This window comes from Rattus rattus, chromosome 1 (genome assembly GCF_011064425.1).
Source record: "Rattus rattus isolate New Zealand chromosome 1, Rrattus_CSIRO_v1, whole genome shotgun sequence".
NCBI lineage: Eukaryota > Metazoa > Chordata > Mammalia > Rodentia > Muridae > Rattus > Rattus rattus.
Window position 1 is genome coordinate 194963557 of NC_046154.1, and position 17905 is coordinate 194981461.

Below are 17905 nucleotides of genomic sequence, written 5' to 3' on the forward strand. Positions count from 1 at the left end.
CAACCCATGCGTCCAATAACTGGTTCAGTTCCTAGAGCTTGAAGCCCTAGGGTGAAAACCAGGATAAAGTACCAGAGAATCATTTTGAAAAATATAGATTTCTGCTCTCACACAACTATTTAGAGAATTGACAAAGAACAAGTAAACCTACAGATAATTTCAGTAGGGTACAAATACCCTCCAAGAGGCTATGAACGGGAGTGTGCACTATCCTCAGAAAAGAAGTCCAGCTGAGGGGTAGGTAGGTGTGCTGGCTGGTTTTGTGTGCCAACTTGACACAAGCTGGAGGTAGCACAGAAAAAGAAGTCTCTCTTATGGAAATGCCTCCATGAGATCCAGCTGTACGGCATTTTCTCAATGAGTGATCAGGTTGGGAGGGCCCAGTCCATTGTGGGTGGAGCCATCCCTGGGCTGGTGGTCTTGGGTTCTATAAGAAAGCAGGCTGAGCAAGCCAGGGGAAGCAAGCCAGTGAGCATCCGAGCCTACATGGCCTCTGCATCAGCTCCTGCCTCCAAGTTCCTACCCTGTGCGAGTTCCTGTCCTGACTTCCTTTGGTCATGGACAGCAATGTGGAAGTGTAAGCTGAATAAACCCTTTCCTCCCCAACTTGCTTCTTGTGCAGAAATAGAAGCCCTAAGACAGCAGGGTCTGTGCATAGTCACTGTACACCCTGGAATAACCCTGAACCTCATAAAAGAAAGTGATGTGGTGCAGAGACCACCTCAGATGAACCATCAGACCTGGGCAGTGAAGTCCAGAAGAGACTGCCTGGGAACTTCCCCTGTCTGGGAAGAGTCTTTAGGAATAGGAAACACTCGACAGCTCTGGGGCCAAAACATACTGGGTTTGAGGATGACAGAAAAACGTCTAGTAAAAGAGGGGCTCACAAAGAGGAGGCGTCTGGGTGGGTGATTAAGAGGGGCAGGACACAGCCTGGAGAAAGGGGAAGGGTGTCTTAGTTAGGGCTTCTATTACTGTAATAGACGCCATGGCCATAAGCAAGCTGGAAAAGAAAGGGTTTATTTCATCTTGCAGCCCATCATCCAAGAGAAACCAGGGCTCAACTCAAGGCGGGAACCCAGAGGCAGGAACTGAACTGATGCGGAGGTCATAGACGAACACTCTTACCGCCAGATCAGAACGAGCATTTCAGGGAGACCCCCCGTGGGCTGTGTGCACTTTGAAGTTTGAGAAGCACTCCCGAATGAACTGACTGACAAAGTATAAATTAGTCTCCACTCAAACATTCGTGCCCACTGCTAAAAGAAAAAAAAATCCCTATGGCAATTTACCTTCCTTTTCATACCTAAATCACTCGGTGCCCATCCAGCTGGTGGCAGAGTAATTTGTGAGCCTTGCAAAAGAGCAGGATATCACAGGATTGACAGACACGGTATTACAGAACTACTGAAATCACACAGACTGCATTGCCAAGAGAGGAACTGCCTGACTTCGACCAGTTATCCAGCAAGGGGGGTTAATCTAGCGCCATGAGGGCATCCTTCAACAGAGAACAATTTGAATATCAAAGAATTCAGGCAAGCCCTTGCCTGGTGAAATGGATGAGACTCATGAATTGCACTGTAAAAGTGACCCACTTTATGATCCTATTGTGGAATTTAAGCACGATTTCAACACACACACACACACACACACACACACACACACACCCTGTAAAAATCTCAACATCTTGTTTAATCACTAATTATTCTGAGGAGCACATTGAAGAATTATAATTATACTTGTATTATAGAACATGAGTATTTTGTTATGAGCTATAGTTCTGCTTTCATTTTTATTTTGCTTTTAGTTAGCTTGTTATTTTGTGTGTGTGAGTATTTTGCCTCCACGTGTCTGTGTGCAGGGTGAGGACAGGACAGCCAGGACCGCCACTGCCAATGGTTGTGAGCTGCCACGTGGTTGCTTGGGACTGAACCTGGGTCCTCTGGAAGATCAGTGAGTGCCATTAACCACTGAGCCTTCCCTCCACCTGTAGTTTTCTGTTTTTAAAGACAAAGTACGATTGAGCTTTTTGTTAACGTTTCCTGTGCTGTCTGGACCTTGTTTTGAGACTAGCGGTGCAAAGCGAACTCTGCCTGGGCCAGTTTTCCTTCAATAATCCCTAGTGAAAGGAAATTCTGACCATTGCAAGTCCTTTGCCCCTCTGGGGCCTGTTGTTGTTGTTGTTGTGTTGTTGTTGTTGTTGTTGTTGTTGATGTTGTTGTTGTTGTTGTTGTTATATGCCGGAAATATATTGTGTGAAAATTGGTATCAATTCTCTCTACAGCTCAGTGAGTGATTCTTTTCACGCCCCATCTCTGGGTAAACTGTGTCGGCCCCTTGTGCAGCCTGCAGAGGGGTGTAGCAGTGAGTGACAGCCGTAGCTGGCTGTAGACACCTATGGAGTCATCGGTTACCTTATCCACCATGAGGAAGTTCTCCAGCGTCTCCCCGTTTCCACAGGTGACACCCCCAACCTCTCTCACAGCTCTGGGCAGGATCTCTTGCACCTCTTGGGCAATCATTCCTACACACAAAACAGTTCGACAGGGTTAATGGGAATGGGGGAAATGCTCGCAGGATTTCCTGCATCAAAATGGAATACTGACGGCCATGAAAACTCTTTGGAAAGAGACGATTCGCTTTCGCTTTGATCTATAATTGAGGTGAGAACCACCACAGAATTGAAAGTAGAAGTGCCCACTCCTTCCCTTCATCCCCACCTCTCATTCTTAAGTCCCTGCCTAACTGGGACTGGGGGGTGGGGTGGGAAGGGTAAATAAATACTGTTACAGCCCTATACATAGAAGGAAGCATGTTGCTAGTTTGATTCATTATGTCCCTGCAGGAGACATTGGACCTTCCGTGTTCCTGCTTATTATTCCCAGGCTAAGGAACGAGCATCACTGTGCTGTTGTTCTTAGCCAGTTTTACCCATCTCTCATCTTCATCCCCAGACTACACAGGCCCCCACCCCCACCCTCATCCCCATTCCCATCCCAACTCCTCTTCCCCCTTCACACAGTTTGTGTTCCTCTTGGCCCTTGTACCCTTACCTCACAAGCAATATATTCAAAATCTTCTACCAGGACTTGGGGGTACAGCGTGGGGGTGTTACATGAAAGGTAACCCACACATTCTCCCCGTTCCAATGACTGTGAGTTTCTCAGAGGATGCGTTAGCTCGGCAGCCCGGAAAGCGAGTGCAGAAGCTCAGGATAAACAGACAAGGAGAAGCCCCCGTAGCTGGCCACAGAAAGTTAAGGAAGGTTCTGAGTCTGTACCTGTTTGGTGGGCAGTGTCTATCCCCATGGCAGATGCAAATTCAGGTTTGTAGTCGTACTGTACAATCCTCATCTGGGCTATTCTTCTCAGCTGTTCATTCGTGTCAACCTGGTTTAATTAAAGGAGAGCAAATTTCACCTGGTTAGATTGTTAATTCAAATCAATGCGCAGCATGACCCTGAGAGATGCGGAAGACTGACAGGGAGATGAGAAACGTTCTCCTCAGAAAAGACAAAGCCTTAAGATCCACACTGGTAAACGCCAGTCTCGGACATGGTTCTCAACCTGTGGGTCGTGACCCTCAGAAGCCCAAGGGAAAACAGAGATATTTACATTACGATTCATAACCCTTGCAAAATGACAGTTATGAAGTAGCAATGGAAATAATTTTATGTTTGAGGGGGAGGACACCACAACATGAGGAATTGTATTAAAGAGTCGGAGCGATCCGAAGGTTGAGAACCGCTGCTCCGATAAACGGAGCCAGAGATTCGAGTCTAAATTATGGGGCCAAGGAGCCGCCTACGCTGCTCTTGTCTCCTCTGGAAAGTTCAAGGATTCTGCCCAGGATACCAACAAGTCCTGCTCAACTGTGTCCACAGCTGTTTGGCCCAGCCTCTACTTACAAACTGAAACTGCGTTGCCAGTTCAAAGACAACCTCTAGGTGAGGAGGGATCCCACACTCTTGAGTTACTTTGGACATTTGCTCGACTGAGTCTTTCAGTGGATTCTCCCTCCCCAAGCCTGTCAGGGTACAGGTCAGCATAGATACCCTTGTCCCCTGCTATTGGGTCTAATGATGTCCCCAATTGTCACTGCCAAGTCCTCAAAGAAATTTATTGGTCCCCAGAAAGTTGATAGAAAGATGGTGAAGTTAATCTTCCCTAAAACTAAATGTTTGATTCGAAAGATTCCCTTTAATGTGAAGGATTGGGTTGTTTGATAAATTCACAAACAGCTGTATCTAATTATAATGATATTAGTTTGATTTAAAAAAAAAGCTACTTTTCTGTATGTTCTCTGGTTTTTCTTTAGAATACGGCTGGATTATGAAATCAATGGTATTTGGGCAATCAGAAATATATCACCCAGTGACTTCTGGGTAAAATGGCAGATTAGAAGCCATCTCTAAGTGAGTGGATTATTACAGTTGGGGAAAGAAGAAGGGCAGCCCTACAGTACTTCTCAGGCAAGCTTCTCACCTCAGGGCCCACTGATTAGCAAACGGGTGGTCCACTCTCTGTGAACTTCCTCCTAGGTCTGACTTGGCACCTGCTATGGCAGCCACACTGGCCACTTGGGATATGGTGCGCTGGCCTGGGCTCTCTCCCAGTCAACCTTAAATGCCACCTCTAGCAAACGCCTCCAGAAGCTGTGTCCTCCATGAGTTTCTACCACAAAGAGATCTGCAGTGTCCATCGACCACACAGACTGCCTGCTTCTTCTGCATCCGCACCACTCCACTGGTGCATAGCTGTGAAGAACAGTAGCAGTCAGTGTAGCTGCCACTGTCCCAAACCCTATCCAGGGCAGCTGTCATCCATACAGCAAGGATCATGTCAGGGCCCCACCTGAATCAGCATCCACAGCTCAGCTTCACAGAGGTAGGAATGTGAGATCCTGGGATCTCAGAGAGATTTGCAAACCTGACCCAGGAAACGCAAGGATACACTGCAGCCAGAGTCATCCAGAAAACAGCAACTTTCCCTCTCTGGCCTTCAAGGGTTACAAAGTAACAGTTTGGGGCAACAGTACTCTGCCAGCCCAAATCAGGACGAGAAAGGGTTCCATCAAATCTAGTCTACAAAGCCAGCATTATCATAATACCAAAATCAAAGACTGAAAGAGGACCTAAATACAAAACACCAATTTCCCTGTGACAAGAGATGCCAATCTCACAAACTGAATTCAAGAACATAGTAAGATTCCAAACGGGCTCCACCTCAGGTAAGCAGGGTTGGTTCAACATAGGCAAACCAATAAGTGTAATACACAATTAATAGACTTACAGAAATCACAGATCTCCTCAATAGATACAGAAAGGACATTTGGCAGAATTTAATATGCCTTCATGATAAAAGTCTTAGACACATTGGGAATAAATTGAGTATACCTCAAAATAATAGGGGTTATCTACAACAGACCTGTAGCCAGTGTTGTGTAAGTGGGGAAAACTGGGAACATTTCCTGTAAGGTCTGGGATGAGATAAGGGGTCCCCCTCACATTCAGTACAATGCTCTGAGTCTTTGCCACAGCAGTCAGAGAAGAGAACACTGTAAGCTGGTTAAAATAAGAAGAATTAAAATTATCCTTCTCCACAGATCACACTATTCTACATACTCTTCTAGAACACTTTTTCAGTTATACTGCAGAAAGCAAAAAACAACATAGGAAAATCAGTGTTTTCTTCTACGCAATAATGAACTTGCTAAAAAAGAAATTAGAAAAATTATCCAATAATAATAATAATAATAATAATAATAATAATAATAATAATAATAATAATAAAGAACTAAAACAACCCTAACCAAGGAGGGGGAAAACCGCTACATTGGAAACTTTAAACCTCCCAAGAGCTTGAAGAAGATTCTAGAAAATGGAAAGACCTCCCATGGACATAGGTTGGTAGAATTAATATTGTGAAAATGATCATTCTACCAAAAGCAATTTACAGATTCAATGCAATCTCAATCAAAATCCCTACAACATTCTTCATAGAAATAGGAAAAAAATCCTAAAATTTATATGGAACCACAAAAGACTCCAGATAGCTAGAACAATCATTTCCCTAAATATTTTAATATACCACAGTAGGGGGTTAAGTCATGAGGGCTCTACGCTCATTGACAAAAGAGCTATAAGGAGTGGGGTGTGGATGTACGAGTCTATTCCCTACATTCGGAAGGCAGAAGCAGGTCTATCTCTGTGAGTTCGAGGCCAGCCCAATCTACTTGACAAATGGGATTCCGTCTAAAACCAACATCAAAAATGTAAGGAATCGCACCCCTTTCTCCTGCACTCTTCCATCTTTCTACCAGGTGAAAAGACAGTTGCCACCACGCCCTGGCACGACATTAGCCAAAGCCTTCAACAGATGTTAAACCTGTCAGTGCCTTTATCTTGGGATTCCTTGGGATAGCCTCTAGCATTACAAGTAATAAATTTCTATTGTGTATAAATTACACAGCAGCATCTCTTTATAGCAACACAAGTGGTCTGTGATCCTTCTAGAAAGCATAGCTCTCTCCTTAAAAGTTTGGAGAAACTGAGTCAGTGAGAGGAAAGGATGATGTCCACAGATCCACGAGACCACTAACAGCGACCACCATCTATCTCATGGCTGAGGTAAGTGGCAAATGGGACAGCTAGATGTCTTAGGGATGTACCCATTTCACAAATACAGATAGAACGCAATACTAATACGAGATAATTCTTAACATGCCACATTGCTGATATGTATTTTATGGAAGCAAAACTACTGTTTACTTAGTTTTATACAGGTAAAAAGTGTTCCACACATATGGTCTTAGAAGAAGCTCTTGACATGGGGGAAATGCTCACAGTTGAGTCTGGAGACAGATTGCAAACCAGAAACTGGGCACATCTCTGGGCTGAAGTCCTGAGCTGATGCTGTCAGGATTAATCTCCAGTCATCTACCCAGCTCTACAAATCTCTTTATCCCCTCAGGCGGCTGTGAGCAGAATTGGGGGAAGGCGGGCGGGGGTGGGGGGAACATGTTGCCTATACAGAGAAAACTTCCTGGACGGATTTGAGAAGCTCCGGGGAAGTTTTTATTTAAGGCAATGTGTCTTCTTTAACCAAGAGCAAAAGTGGTGACTTTTGGCAAATGACAATGAAATTCTGCACAAGCCTGGTGACAGCAGCCAGGATGGTGGAGGACCATCAAACTGGGACGTTCCACCGAGACTTCTTATTGAGACCTCCTAAGCCACTGCTGTGGCCAAGCCCAAGGGCGCGTCTGAATTGGTATGACCGGAAATGCAGATGGAGTAAGTCTCACTAAAGCTCAGGATTTAGAACTGATATTTGGAAATGTATGTGAGAACCTTCAGTCCTGAGCTCTCATCCAGTGAGGAGGTCACAGCAACCCTAATGTGAGCGGCAGCTGTGCACTAAACGTGACTGAAGGTCAGCAGATATAACAACTGTTCTTTGGAATCCTCACCTCGGCCACTTCAGAAAACCCAGCATGCTGGGAAGAAAGGAATGCAGTTCTGGAAGAGAGGCCAGTGATTGACTAACAGGTTAGATCCTCCAGTGGCTAGAAGAGTAAATACAGGAGGGAAAATGAGGCTTAAAGCAAAACAAAACAAAAGATATTAATTATTTTACATATGTGAGTACACTATGTATTCAGACACACCAGAAGAGGGCATCAGATCTCATTACAGATGGTTGTGAGCCACCATGTGGTTGCTGGGAATTGAACTCAGGACCTCTGGAAGAACAGTCAGCGCTCTTAGCCTCTGAGCTATCTCTCCAGTCCCCTAGAACAGATGTTTAACAGTCTTAAGGATGCTTTTGTGAGAGGAAACCAGGATGAGAAGATGGAGACAGGAGTGGCCTGAGCCGCCATCCTGATCACCAGACCATCCTGAGCTAACACAACCTGCCAGACCTTTGTACTGCATCCCAAGTAAGCAAACGACTCCTGGGGGCCAGGCAGGCCCACCTCCACATCCCAGCCGAAGATCCTGGGCAGCCTGGGGAAGCATCTTCATTTAAGCAAATCTTCAGGCTGGATTTTCCTATGCACTAGGCAACTGCCTGTCCTAAGTGGATCAAGGCACCAGATTTCTGACCCAAAGCCGATTGGCCCATAAGGACCCCCGACTGGGGAGCTTTACAAGCACTCCTCACAAAGATCTCCTCGTGCAAGACACCGGCTGGCAGAGCCAGTGCAAAGGACCCTGGGAGGGAGGGGCTGGAGAAGTCGCTATTAGCAACCGGATGGAGATGTGCCAAGCATGGAAGGCAGGTACTGGCCTGTAGAAAACAACGTAAGACATGCTGCCCGTGACATCAGTGACATGCTGCCGCTGCTCACTGACTCTGTTAGGAGGACCCATCCTCTAGTAACGAGAACAGCTTTACGACTGCAACAGAGATGCCCCACAACTCCACCCACCATTATCTTCAAGCAGCATGTTGGTTTCACAGCGACGGGTGACACACAGACATGCCGGAGCCAGGCATGACAGGCTGGGAGTCCTAGACACCCGATTAGGTGTCCGAGGAAGGGTCCTGTGGCATGCCCCAGACTCACCTCCTGGACATTCTCCTTCACCCGGATGTCAGAAGGATGCATGACAGTCCCCATCACTTTCATGTTGCCACAGACAACCAGGGCTTCATCAGGTGTGTCTGTGTTTATTCCTACTCGCCCATGACAGGTGACAGATTCCGGAACTTGTCCTCGCTGCCACAGGGCGTCACTGTCATTTTCAAACTGCCCGGGGTTAGAGGCCTGGAGAAACACAGCAGCAGACTGCAATTAAAGTTCCGGTGGCAGAAAGAGTTGATCATGCGTCCTCAGAGCAAAGGAAAACTGACTGTTATCCGAGTCTTTCCTATGAGACTGGGTTGAACACACTGATATAGTCAATTAACACCAAGAGCCCAGGAGAGCCGGGGAGACCCACAGCAGTAGGAGCTCTGAATACCATGGCTGAGAACACAGAATCTCTGTGTGTTTGGTCATACCACATAGACAACTTTAAAAGGTGAGGAAGGGGACACGGACTAAAATTTGACTCTCTTTAATTATAATAATAATTAAAATTCATAACAGAAATAAACATGTTATCCAATGATCAAATAAATAAAAATACCTTGCATTTAACTAGTCTTTTATAGCTAACTTCTAAACACTCATATTGGTGGTGTGCCCGTGCAATCTGTCAAACAAGCAACAGTAACACAGACAGCTTCGACTACTCTCTGAACACGGGTGGTGCTGTGGCTTCTCGGCAGCCGCATGTTTTGTGTGGTTCCCCATGAAGCAGTTCTGTGATCTAAGTACCAGCATGCTCATGCTGACACGGGCACTCTGAAAGGATAATAAATTGCCCAAGAACACGTAGGTGATCCTTGCTACAGCTACCTCTGCATGTCCTCTGTTTACCGAGTAACAGCTCTCCACTCTGCTCTTTCACAATGTGGCTTAGAGGTTGCACCAGTGGTCCTTACAAACAATCTGAAGGGAACCAGGACTAGAAACACGCTTTGCCAAAGAACTTCCGCTGGGTTGTACCCTCTCCTCTCTGCTCCACTGTAGCTGCTGACCTGTTTTCTAACACGAGGTCTCCAAATCCCTCGAATTCCTCATGACAGAGTCCGGTTGCTTTTTCTAAATGATGGTATTCTAAATGTGATTTTCTGTTTGCATCCCCTTGAGGAGAGTCCAGACTCGATAGGATCCTGACACCTCAGCAGACAGCACTAACACGGACTTCCATTTTATCTGCCTGGGGTGCCTCGAATCTGGGCACCATCTGTCCCTGCAGACCGCTCCGAGTCCTTACAGAGATTTGCTCCTGAGCACACACTGGGAGAGCTAGGGACTGGGGTAGGTGGCTGAGCCACACTGCTCACTAGACACTTTTTTGGTATTGCGTGAATGTTCTGACACTTGCATGTGTTATACATTAAAGAAATAACAAAATAAAAAGAAGCCACCGGGTTTAGCTCTTAGTTTGATTTCAACTGAAGAACTTTTGGGGCAACTCCGACCACCAACTTTGTTTCTACCACCTGAGAACCTCCGCCTCTTAGATGACCCAGCCACAGATGCTTAGCAGACAATAGCGGTGGGAGAACACAAGGCAACAGTTTTAAAAGTTATTTTGTATAAAACACTTTCACAAAAGCTTTTCTGCAAGATCCTTGGCTGGTTGGATGTGAACCGTTGTTAAGTTGGCTTTGACTCAGTTCTTTTATGGTGAGCGATCTACACAGAAGCATAGAGTGAGCATGCACTTTGCTCTCTGCTGAACATAACGAGCCACTTTAAGGACGCAGAATGGGACAGGGATGGATTCCTGCTGCTGCAAACGAGCTTTGGGATAATTCTTATCACGTTGGTAACTGGGTACTGGAGAAGCAGGTGGAAGTAGATTTTTTTTTAAAAAAATTACAACTGCAACATTTATATTTGTTTCAACAGATGAAACTTAATCCCTAAAATAAGTTCAAATTATTTCATCAAGGTATGCAGATAGATCTATAAGAGCTACTAAGAAGGGCTCATAATCTTGAATGAGAAATACTACAAGACCTATATATTTACTTCCCCTCCTGGAACCCATGTCTTCATGGGTGAAAGCCACCCTTAGTGCATGCTCTCCGGAATCAGGAGCTTCTCTCCATAGGAGACCCAACAGCGGTTGCTTGATACCAAACGCCAAACTGGTTTCATGTACTTTTCTAAAATACTTTGTGTCTCATGGCTTCATCCGTTTAGGGAAGAACTCAGCATTCCAGTCTATGTTATATGAAATCAACTGGTTGTAAGACTTTAGGGCAAGTATCTTCAGATACTAGTGTTATCCTTTGGAGAATGTTGATAAGCCTACTTTCCGTCTTTACCCATCTCCAGAGATTATTGTGGAATTCAGGGAAATCATATGTGCATGAACAGTCATCAAAATTAAGGGTGGATGGACACGAATTCATCCTCCACATAATTGCCCGGAGGCAGCACTCACTGTTTAACCTGTAAGCACACAGCAGCACAGCTCTGTGGAATCACAGTGGAGTAGGACTCCCCTTCTGCAAGAACACAGTGCAGAGGGCACCCCCTGCAGATAGATGCTCAGGATAGCAGAAAGCATTAGAAGTGATTTGAGTCTGGAAGGAAAAGTCACAGGAATTTTTTGTTGGTGTTGTTTTACTTTTGTTTATGACTCTAAACACAGACAAGGAGCTAATAGCAGAGCTTGTGCCTCTTGTGGGAAAGTTGTTGAAACGGGGTCCAGAGATGCTCTGGACCATTCAGTGTGGTGTATTTAGATCTGCGTCTGCAGCCAGGAGCTTCTTAGAAATGCATATCTGTGGGCATCGCTGTGGAGATTAAAATAAAAGCTCAGGACGCGGCTTAGCGTCTGCACAAGCTCCCAGGATTGTATTTCTGTGTGTGCACACACTATGTGTGTGTGGGGGTATGCGCATGTGCATACATACATGTCTTTCTATGTGTGTCTGTGTGCGCGCGCGTGCACGAGTGCCCATGTTCTCACAGGACAATGAGCTGCCTCTGAGAATGTCCCTTTTCCATCTGTACCCTTCACCAGTCTTACAGTCTTTGGTGTTAGTCTTCTACCTCACGGTGGTTTGCAGGAAAAGCAGGAATCCTTGAGGATGGGACCATTTCTATTCTTCCAAGAATGAAACAGAAAAAAAACAATGTGTTTCTTTTCAAAAGAAGGAAATCCCACGGTGGCTTTGAAAGGCAGACAGAAGTAATTGTACCTCCTGCTTGCCATACAGCATCCCAAACAGTCCCTAACTGAATACTTAGAAAGGAAGCAGAGCTGAGCAAAAACCTGGTCAGCACAGGGAACTCTGAAGGAACGCCACTCAAACCCTGAGAAGTAAATCGGTGTATTGGAGAAGACCTTAATTAACACTAAGTCACTTACACCACAGGAGTTTAATATATTTCTAAACATGTTGTGGTTGACAAACCAGATTGGACAATGGCCAAACACTGGCCACCATGGTCCCTTCAAGAAGAACTTTGACAAATGTGGTGTCCTGGATACCTCCCAGAGACCAAAGTCTCGGGGACAATCCTCATGACGTCACTTCTAACAGAGTAAAATACTGATCTCCGCCATTTGAGAAATGGTTTAGTGTACACACACACACACACACACACACACAGAGACAGAGACAGAGACAGAGACACAGAGACAGAGATAGAGACAGAGACAGAGAGATTCAGAGTCTCCCATCATGGTCAAGCATGCAATGCCTTTAATTATTAAACCTTCCTTCTTGTCTTTTATTCTGGAGTTAAGCTAGCAGAACCAGGCCATAGCCTCAAAGGCCACTCTTGACTCTTGGATACAATGTAGTCTCTTTCCATTGCTATATACCACACACAGATGTCCTTCCAGAATGTGAGGTGCAGGAGAGACTGGGTGAGCATTTCTAAAACTACCTGAATCAAACAATCATGCCATTCTTTGCATTTCTTCCCCACCTCTCTCTCTCTCTCTCTATATATATATATATATATAGATATATATCTATATATCTATATATATATATGTGTGTGTGTGTGTATAAATATATGTATATATAACCTAGTGTGTTATATGATATCATATATTATGTTATACAATATATTGTATATTACATATTGTGTATTGTTTTATACATTATATATTATAAATACATACATAAATGCATACATACACACAGTGTTACAGTGTTGTCCATTTAAATGGACTGAGAAGTCCGTTTCCACTTTCACACCTGTGTTTTGGAGCAAGAATGAAATAGTGCCAGTGAGTTAGAGGGTCTTCGTTACTGTTATCACTGTTCTTGTTATTCTGAGGGTATGTTGGTGTCTCCAATTCTACTGCAACACTAGGGCCCTCTCTTTAACCAAGAGTAATAGCTGGGAGAAAGCTATTGTCTCCAAGTACGATGCATCCTTAGAATTTAAAAACTGGGTCAATTACGTGACCCCTAATCTCGGTGTGTCACACTCAGACTAAATGTGAATTTCGGCAAGTTTGACCTCCCAAGCTCACTGTGTGAGCTAATCATCTTTGAGCTGTGATGAGGATCTGCCGGGGCGCACTGGTTAAACAGCTTCCTGTTAACGGAGGTCAGGCGAGCCAGGTTCCCTTCCATCCCTGGCTGCTCTCTGAACTTGCATAGTGCTCACGGTGCTGCCAGCTGAGAAAGGGGAAACCTCTGCCACGAAAGTTAGTCAAAGAATGCAGGCGACTAACAGAGTGTGTGTCCCAAGTAGAAAGATGGTACTGCTGTCTTCATTCCTCCCGAGGAAAAGTCAGGCACAGTCAGCAACCTAATTTCTGGGCTGGCGTTCAGACCATATTTGTGACCACAGCAAAACAATTTAGGTTATACCGAATGAGAAGTCTGGCATAGCTTTGAACAGGGGCGTGGAGAGGATGGGGGGAGGGCATCTATGGGAGGACTGGGCAGATACCTGGTTTTACCTCCAAAGACTCTTACTGGCCTATGGTTATGTCAGAAACAGCCGTGTGCAAACAGCCGGCCTCTGTGCAAGCATTTTACTTCACTTCTGTCATTGCTTCACCTCCACTGAGATTTCTGGGGTAACTGAAGGGTTTCCACTAGTAGCTAATTTATCACGTTTAACTGGCTAACATAATAACAGAGGGTCCTTCGATTCAGAACAGCAGGCAAGAAGAAACTCCGCTTTCCAAAAGGAGGCAGACGTGTCCTCAGTGCCTCGGGTGGGCAGCTGGGAACACAGGCTTGCCCACAGTGGATGGTGCTCCCTTCTGGAACATCACATCCTCCCTATGCAACTCTCAAAGGCCTGGGACGGCACGTCTCACCTAAGGCTGCCATGCTGGGGAGCCTACTGTCTCCTGCAACACTCTCGGTGGCGGCCAGTCTGGACCCACAGCCGCAGCTGCAGCTGCTAGGAGCTTAATGTCCCCACAGCTGCCAAGACACCATCCACAGCTGTAACCACTCAGCAAATGTGTTGTGCTAGTCCCTCGTGGGAGGCAGTGGCCCAGATGCCCTGGGGTCAGCAGTCGCTCTGGGACACAGAAAACCTTCCTGATACTTTCTTTACTCGACAAGCCTAGATCAGAGAGAGAGAGAGAGAGAGAGCTGGGCTACTGCTGACTCCATTATTTATGAGCTGAGTGATATTGCGTGAGTTGGTTTCTCAAACCTCTGTCCTCTGGGCATTGAGACTACTCACGGAATAAAAATGTGTCATCAGTATAAAGTGGTGCCATGCGTAGATGTTTAACCAGTGCCTCCAACAGAGAGTCAACATCAGGATGTCCCAGCCTCTGTACTGTGGCATTTGGGGAGGGAATACTTCCAGTGGGAGGGTTTCCCTGTCTGTTGTAAAGTATCGCACATCACCTCTGTCCTTCCTGACCCTGACTGAGAACTACTGTATGAAAACTAATACAATCGTTTCTGCTATTACGATTACCAACAACGGTTAGGAGATAATGCAGTTCAAGTCTACCTATGTCCCTGACGACTCGACTTCTGCAAGGGAGAAAAGTATACACGGTCCAGAAAACCAGAGCGCTGCGCTTACCCTCACAATGATCCTTTCAGAGATGTGGGCAGCCAACAGGTAGAACTGGTCTTGGTTAGCAGCGTACAATCCGACCACCAGCATGAAGTATCTAGTTCAGAAACAGCAAACCAATGGGAGCATATCAAAGAACGGAGCCTCTAACTCAGAGATCCGCCTACTTCTGCCTCCTGAGTGCTAGGATTAAGGCCATGAGCAACCACCTCCCAGACTTTGATCCTCTTCTTAGGCTGCAGTTCTACAAAGGGCAAGAAGGCAGGGCCTGGAAAACGTTTTTTTCTTCCCCCACTCAAATTTATTTTATGGGTATGAATTTTTTCCTGCATGTATATATGTGTCTATATGTGCCTGACTACTACTGCTCATGGTGGTCAGAAGAGGGTGTTGGCCTCCCTGGAACTGTCATTATGGATGGTTGTAAACCACTATGTGGATGCTGGGAACTGAATCTTGTTCCTCTGTAAGGACAAGGGTTCTTATCCAATGAGCCATCATCTCAGAGACAGAAGTCTTTCTCTTGGGCTCTGGGGCTTTGAGGGTGGTGGTAGGGCTTTACCCTGAGCGTGGCAGCTCCTTTGGCTGGGATCTTAACTCCTGAGCCACTCCAGACCCCTCACCTTGTCACTCCAGTTTCTAGACAATGTGAATGCTCCCCTTGAACTAAATCAAATCACTATTAATCATGATTGTTTCCGGTGTTGTTAACTCCCAGGGAGGACTCAGGAGGGGTCATGCACTGGACTAAGTCATCTTCATTGCTCAAGAGCCCTCAAAATGTCCCGGGGCGAGTACTGTTCCTGCACCCACTTGACAGTCTAGGAAATGAATTAGAGATGAGACCAGGAGCACGGGAGGCCGTGTGGCCGTAGACAGAAATTAATTTCAGACAAGTTAAGCTGCACCCAAGGTCACTGAGCTAGCAAATAACATGCCTAAATCAGTCCTATTCAACACCAAAGCATATGCCAGAGACCGATGGGACAGACACCACCCAGAGGCTTGCTGAGCTACAGCTGGCTACGCTCGCTCGCCAACACTTGAGTCAGCAGGTCTTGGTGAGGCTTGAGAACGGGTGTTTTCCAAATGTAGCAGCCATCTCTGCCGGCCCTGGGACAAGCCTCTCGAGGAGACAGGTGGACATTGTTAAGGGTTTTTCCTTGTTTCTTTTTCCGTCCCTTTTTATTTTTTTTTACCCTTACTTCTCCTTTTGGTCTCACTAAATAGCCCAGGTTAGCCATACCGCCTGCCTCTGACTCCCACGGCCTGGGATTGCAGGTGTATGCCGGTCTGCCTCTCTTTTTACTTCTGTTAAAATAAGGAGAAGGGGCAGTGTTTCAGGACCAGCACATAATTTGGAAACTGCAGTCAGTCCTGAACCCAAGAGCGATGCGGGCGCCCATCTGGAGAAGCACGGAAGGAATTAGACCGAGCACTGCTGGGAGTGAGGACCGGAGAGCCAAGGTATCTGGGTAAACGAGATACATTAATAAACCAAGTCGGAGAAGGGAGGAGATCCCCGAGTCTGGCTGAGTGTGCTGGCTGGGTGGCCCAAAGGATCATGGGCACTGGAGGCCAAGTCCTGGCTAGGTCACGTGTGCAGCCGTTCTCGTTCTCGGCGCCTCAGGTACCTCTGATCGGGATTGGGCTTCCCCTTCTTTCTCATGTTGTTTGCTGTGGTTTCACCGAAGTGTAATCGTCCCAGGGTCACTTTGGTAACCTGGTCAGTCAGGAGGTCGATTCTAAAACAAACAACGGAAGTATCGAGATACATAAGAGAACGCAGAGCTTGATCACGCCTAATCTGCTGGGACCCCGGATGTTTGGCTCCCTGATCTCATCGCATTGCAGAGGACAGTTTATCCTAGGGTTTGTCACCTAGGGATCCACAGCATGGGTAGGAGTGTCCACCAAGGAAGACCACAGAAGGACGCCTTGCTGGCAGAAGCTGTGCTTCAGGTTTCCATCCAAGGACCACGACTCAGCATGTCCTAAACAGTTTCTGTCACTTCCATGGTGAGAGGAAAGATACTCTCCTGGTCTCAGCACTGTTGCTCTAGCACCCCACACTGGCCTTTTCTTTGTGAAGGTGACCTCCCATAGCCTAGCCACAGGAAACAGCATCCTTCCATGAAAAGCAGCATAGCCTGACCAAGCAAGGGAGATTCCCCATGCACTGGGTCACGTGCTTGCCGGTGTGCCTGGACTCCACGGCAGTTTGTATGAGTGGCTCTGTCTAGGCTGAATGACCATCCTGCCCCGAGGGCTTGACAGCAGTTAGCCTAGGCTACCTCATCAGTATCCTGACCCAAACAAGCCAAGAAACATATCCCGCCTCACACTGTTCTAGAGAGAGGACTCTGGTTCTTTATGTCACTACTGCTGTGGATAGTACCATGAGATCCAGCTCTCAACCTGACATCTGTCACGGTAACCATAAAATACACAGAGAAATGGACTGTATGCATGCGTAGAAGGGAAACCTCAAAGTTAATTCAACCAAAATTGTGCTAATCTAAATTAAAAAACTACCATCTCTAGGCATGTTGCGTCTCCAGGAATCAATTGTTAGCAAGTCCATCCGTTATCAAAGCGTCTAGAAGAGTGGTGAAGTTTTCAGGTAGACCTTTTCATAACGGTCTTTTGCAATGGCCTCGGAGTTTTTTTAATAATTGATAAACAGGTGTTTATAATACTATCGTCCTGTTATACATGTATCAGAGGATGGCCTTATCTGGCATCGATGGGAGGGGAGGTCCTTGGTCCTGTGGAGGCTCGATGCCCCAGCGTAGGGGGATGCTAGATTGGTGAGTAGGAGTGCACAAGTGGGTAAAGGAGTACCCTCACAGAGGCAAAGGGGAGGGGGATGGGATGAGGGGCTTGTGGAGGGAAAATCGGGAAGGGGAATATCATTTGAAATGTACAAATAAAATAATAAAAAATTAAAAATAAAATGCTAATTAGCAAAAAGAAAAATAAAAAGTGAATAACATCATTCTTGTTCCCCAAACCTTCACCAAGAAACGCACTCAGAGAAGAGCATCTTACTTAACAGGTTCAAAGGTCTTTTTGCTTCTGTCTGCTTGGGACTGTTCAATCGCAATCACTTGGTTGATGGCTTCTACCTGTGTGGGAAAACAGAAAAAGGAAATCAATCTCTTGATAGTTAGGTAAGGTACCGAGATAGTGTCCATTTGTAGAGAACGTTCAGATGCCTAAGACCTTCGCCAGGGTCCCAGGCTAGGCTCCAAGTGGGAGCTCTGAATGCTGAAAAAGCCACGGTAGACTAGATGACGGGCGCTGACAT

At 46.1% G+C, this 17905-nt stretch overlaps 1 protein-coding gene across 1 annotated transcript in view; it reads right to left on the reverse strand.

The window, feature by feature from the left end:
* The window catches only part of Myrfl (myelin regulatory factor like), an 86269-nt gene that overhangs the window by 37207 nt on the left and 31157 nt on the right, over positions 1 to 17905 (reverse strand). Inside the window, exons 8-13 of the mRNA XM_032919398.1 lie at positions 17647 to 17723; positions 16230 to 16340; positions 14602 to 14692; positions 8575 to 8775; positions 3284 to 3392; positions 2418 to 2527 (exon numbers count right to left, since the gene is read on the reverse strand). Coding sequence (XP_032775289.1) covers positions 2418 to 2527; positions 3284 to 3392; positions 8575 to 8775; positions 14602 to 14692; positions 16230 to 16340; positions 17647 to 17723 — 699 coding nt within the window. The remainder of the gene's footprint in view (positions 1 to 2417; positions 2528 to 3283; positions 3393 to 8574; positions 8776 to 14601; positions 14693 to 16229; positions 16341 to 17646; positions 17724 to 17905) is intronic.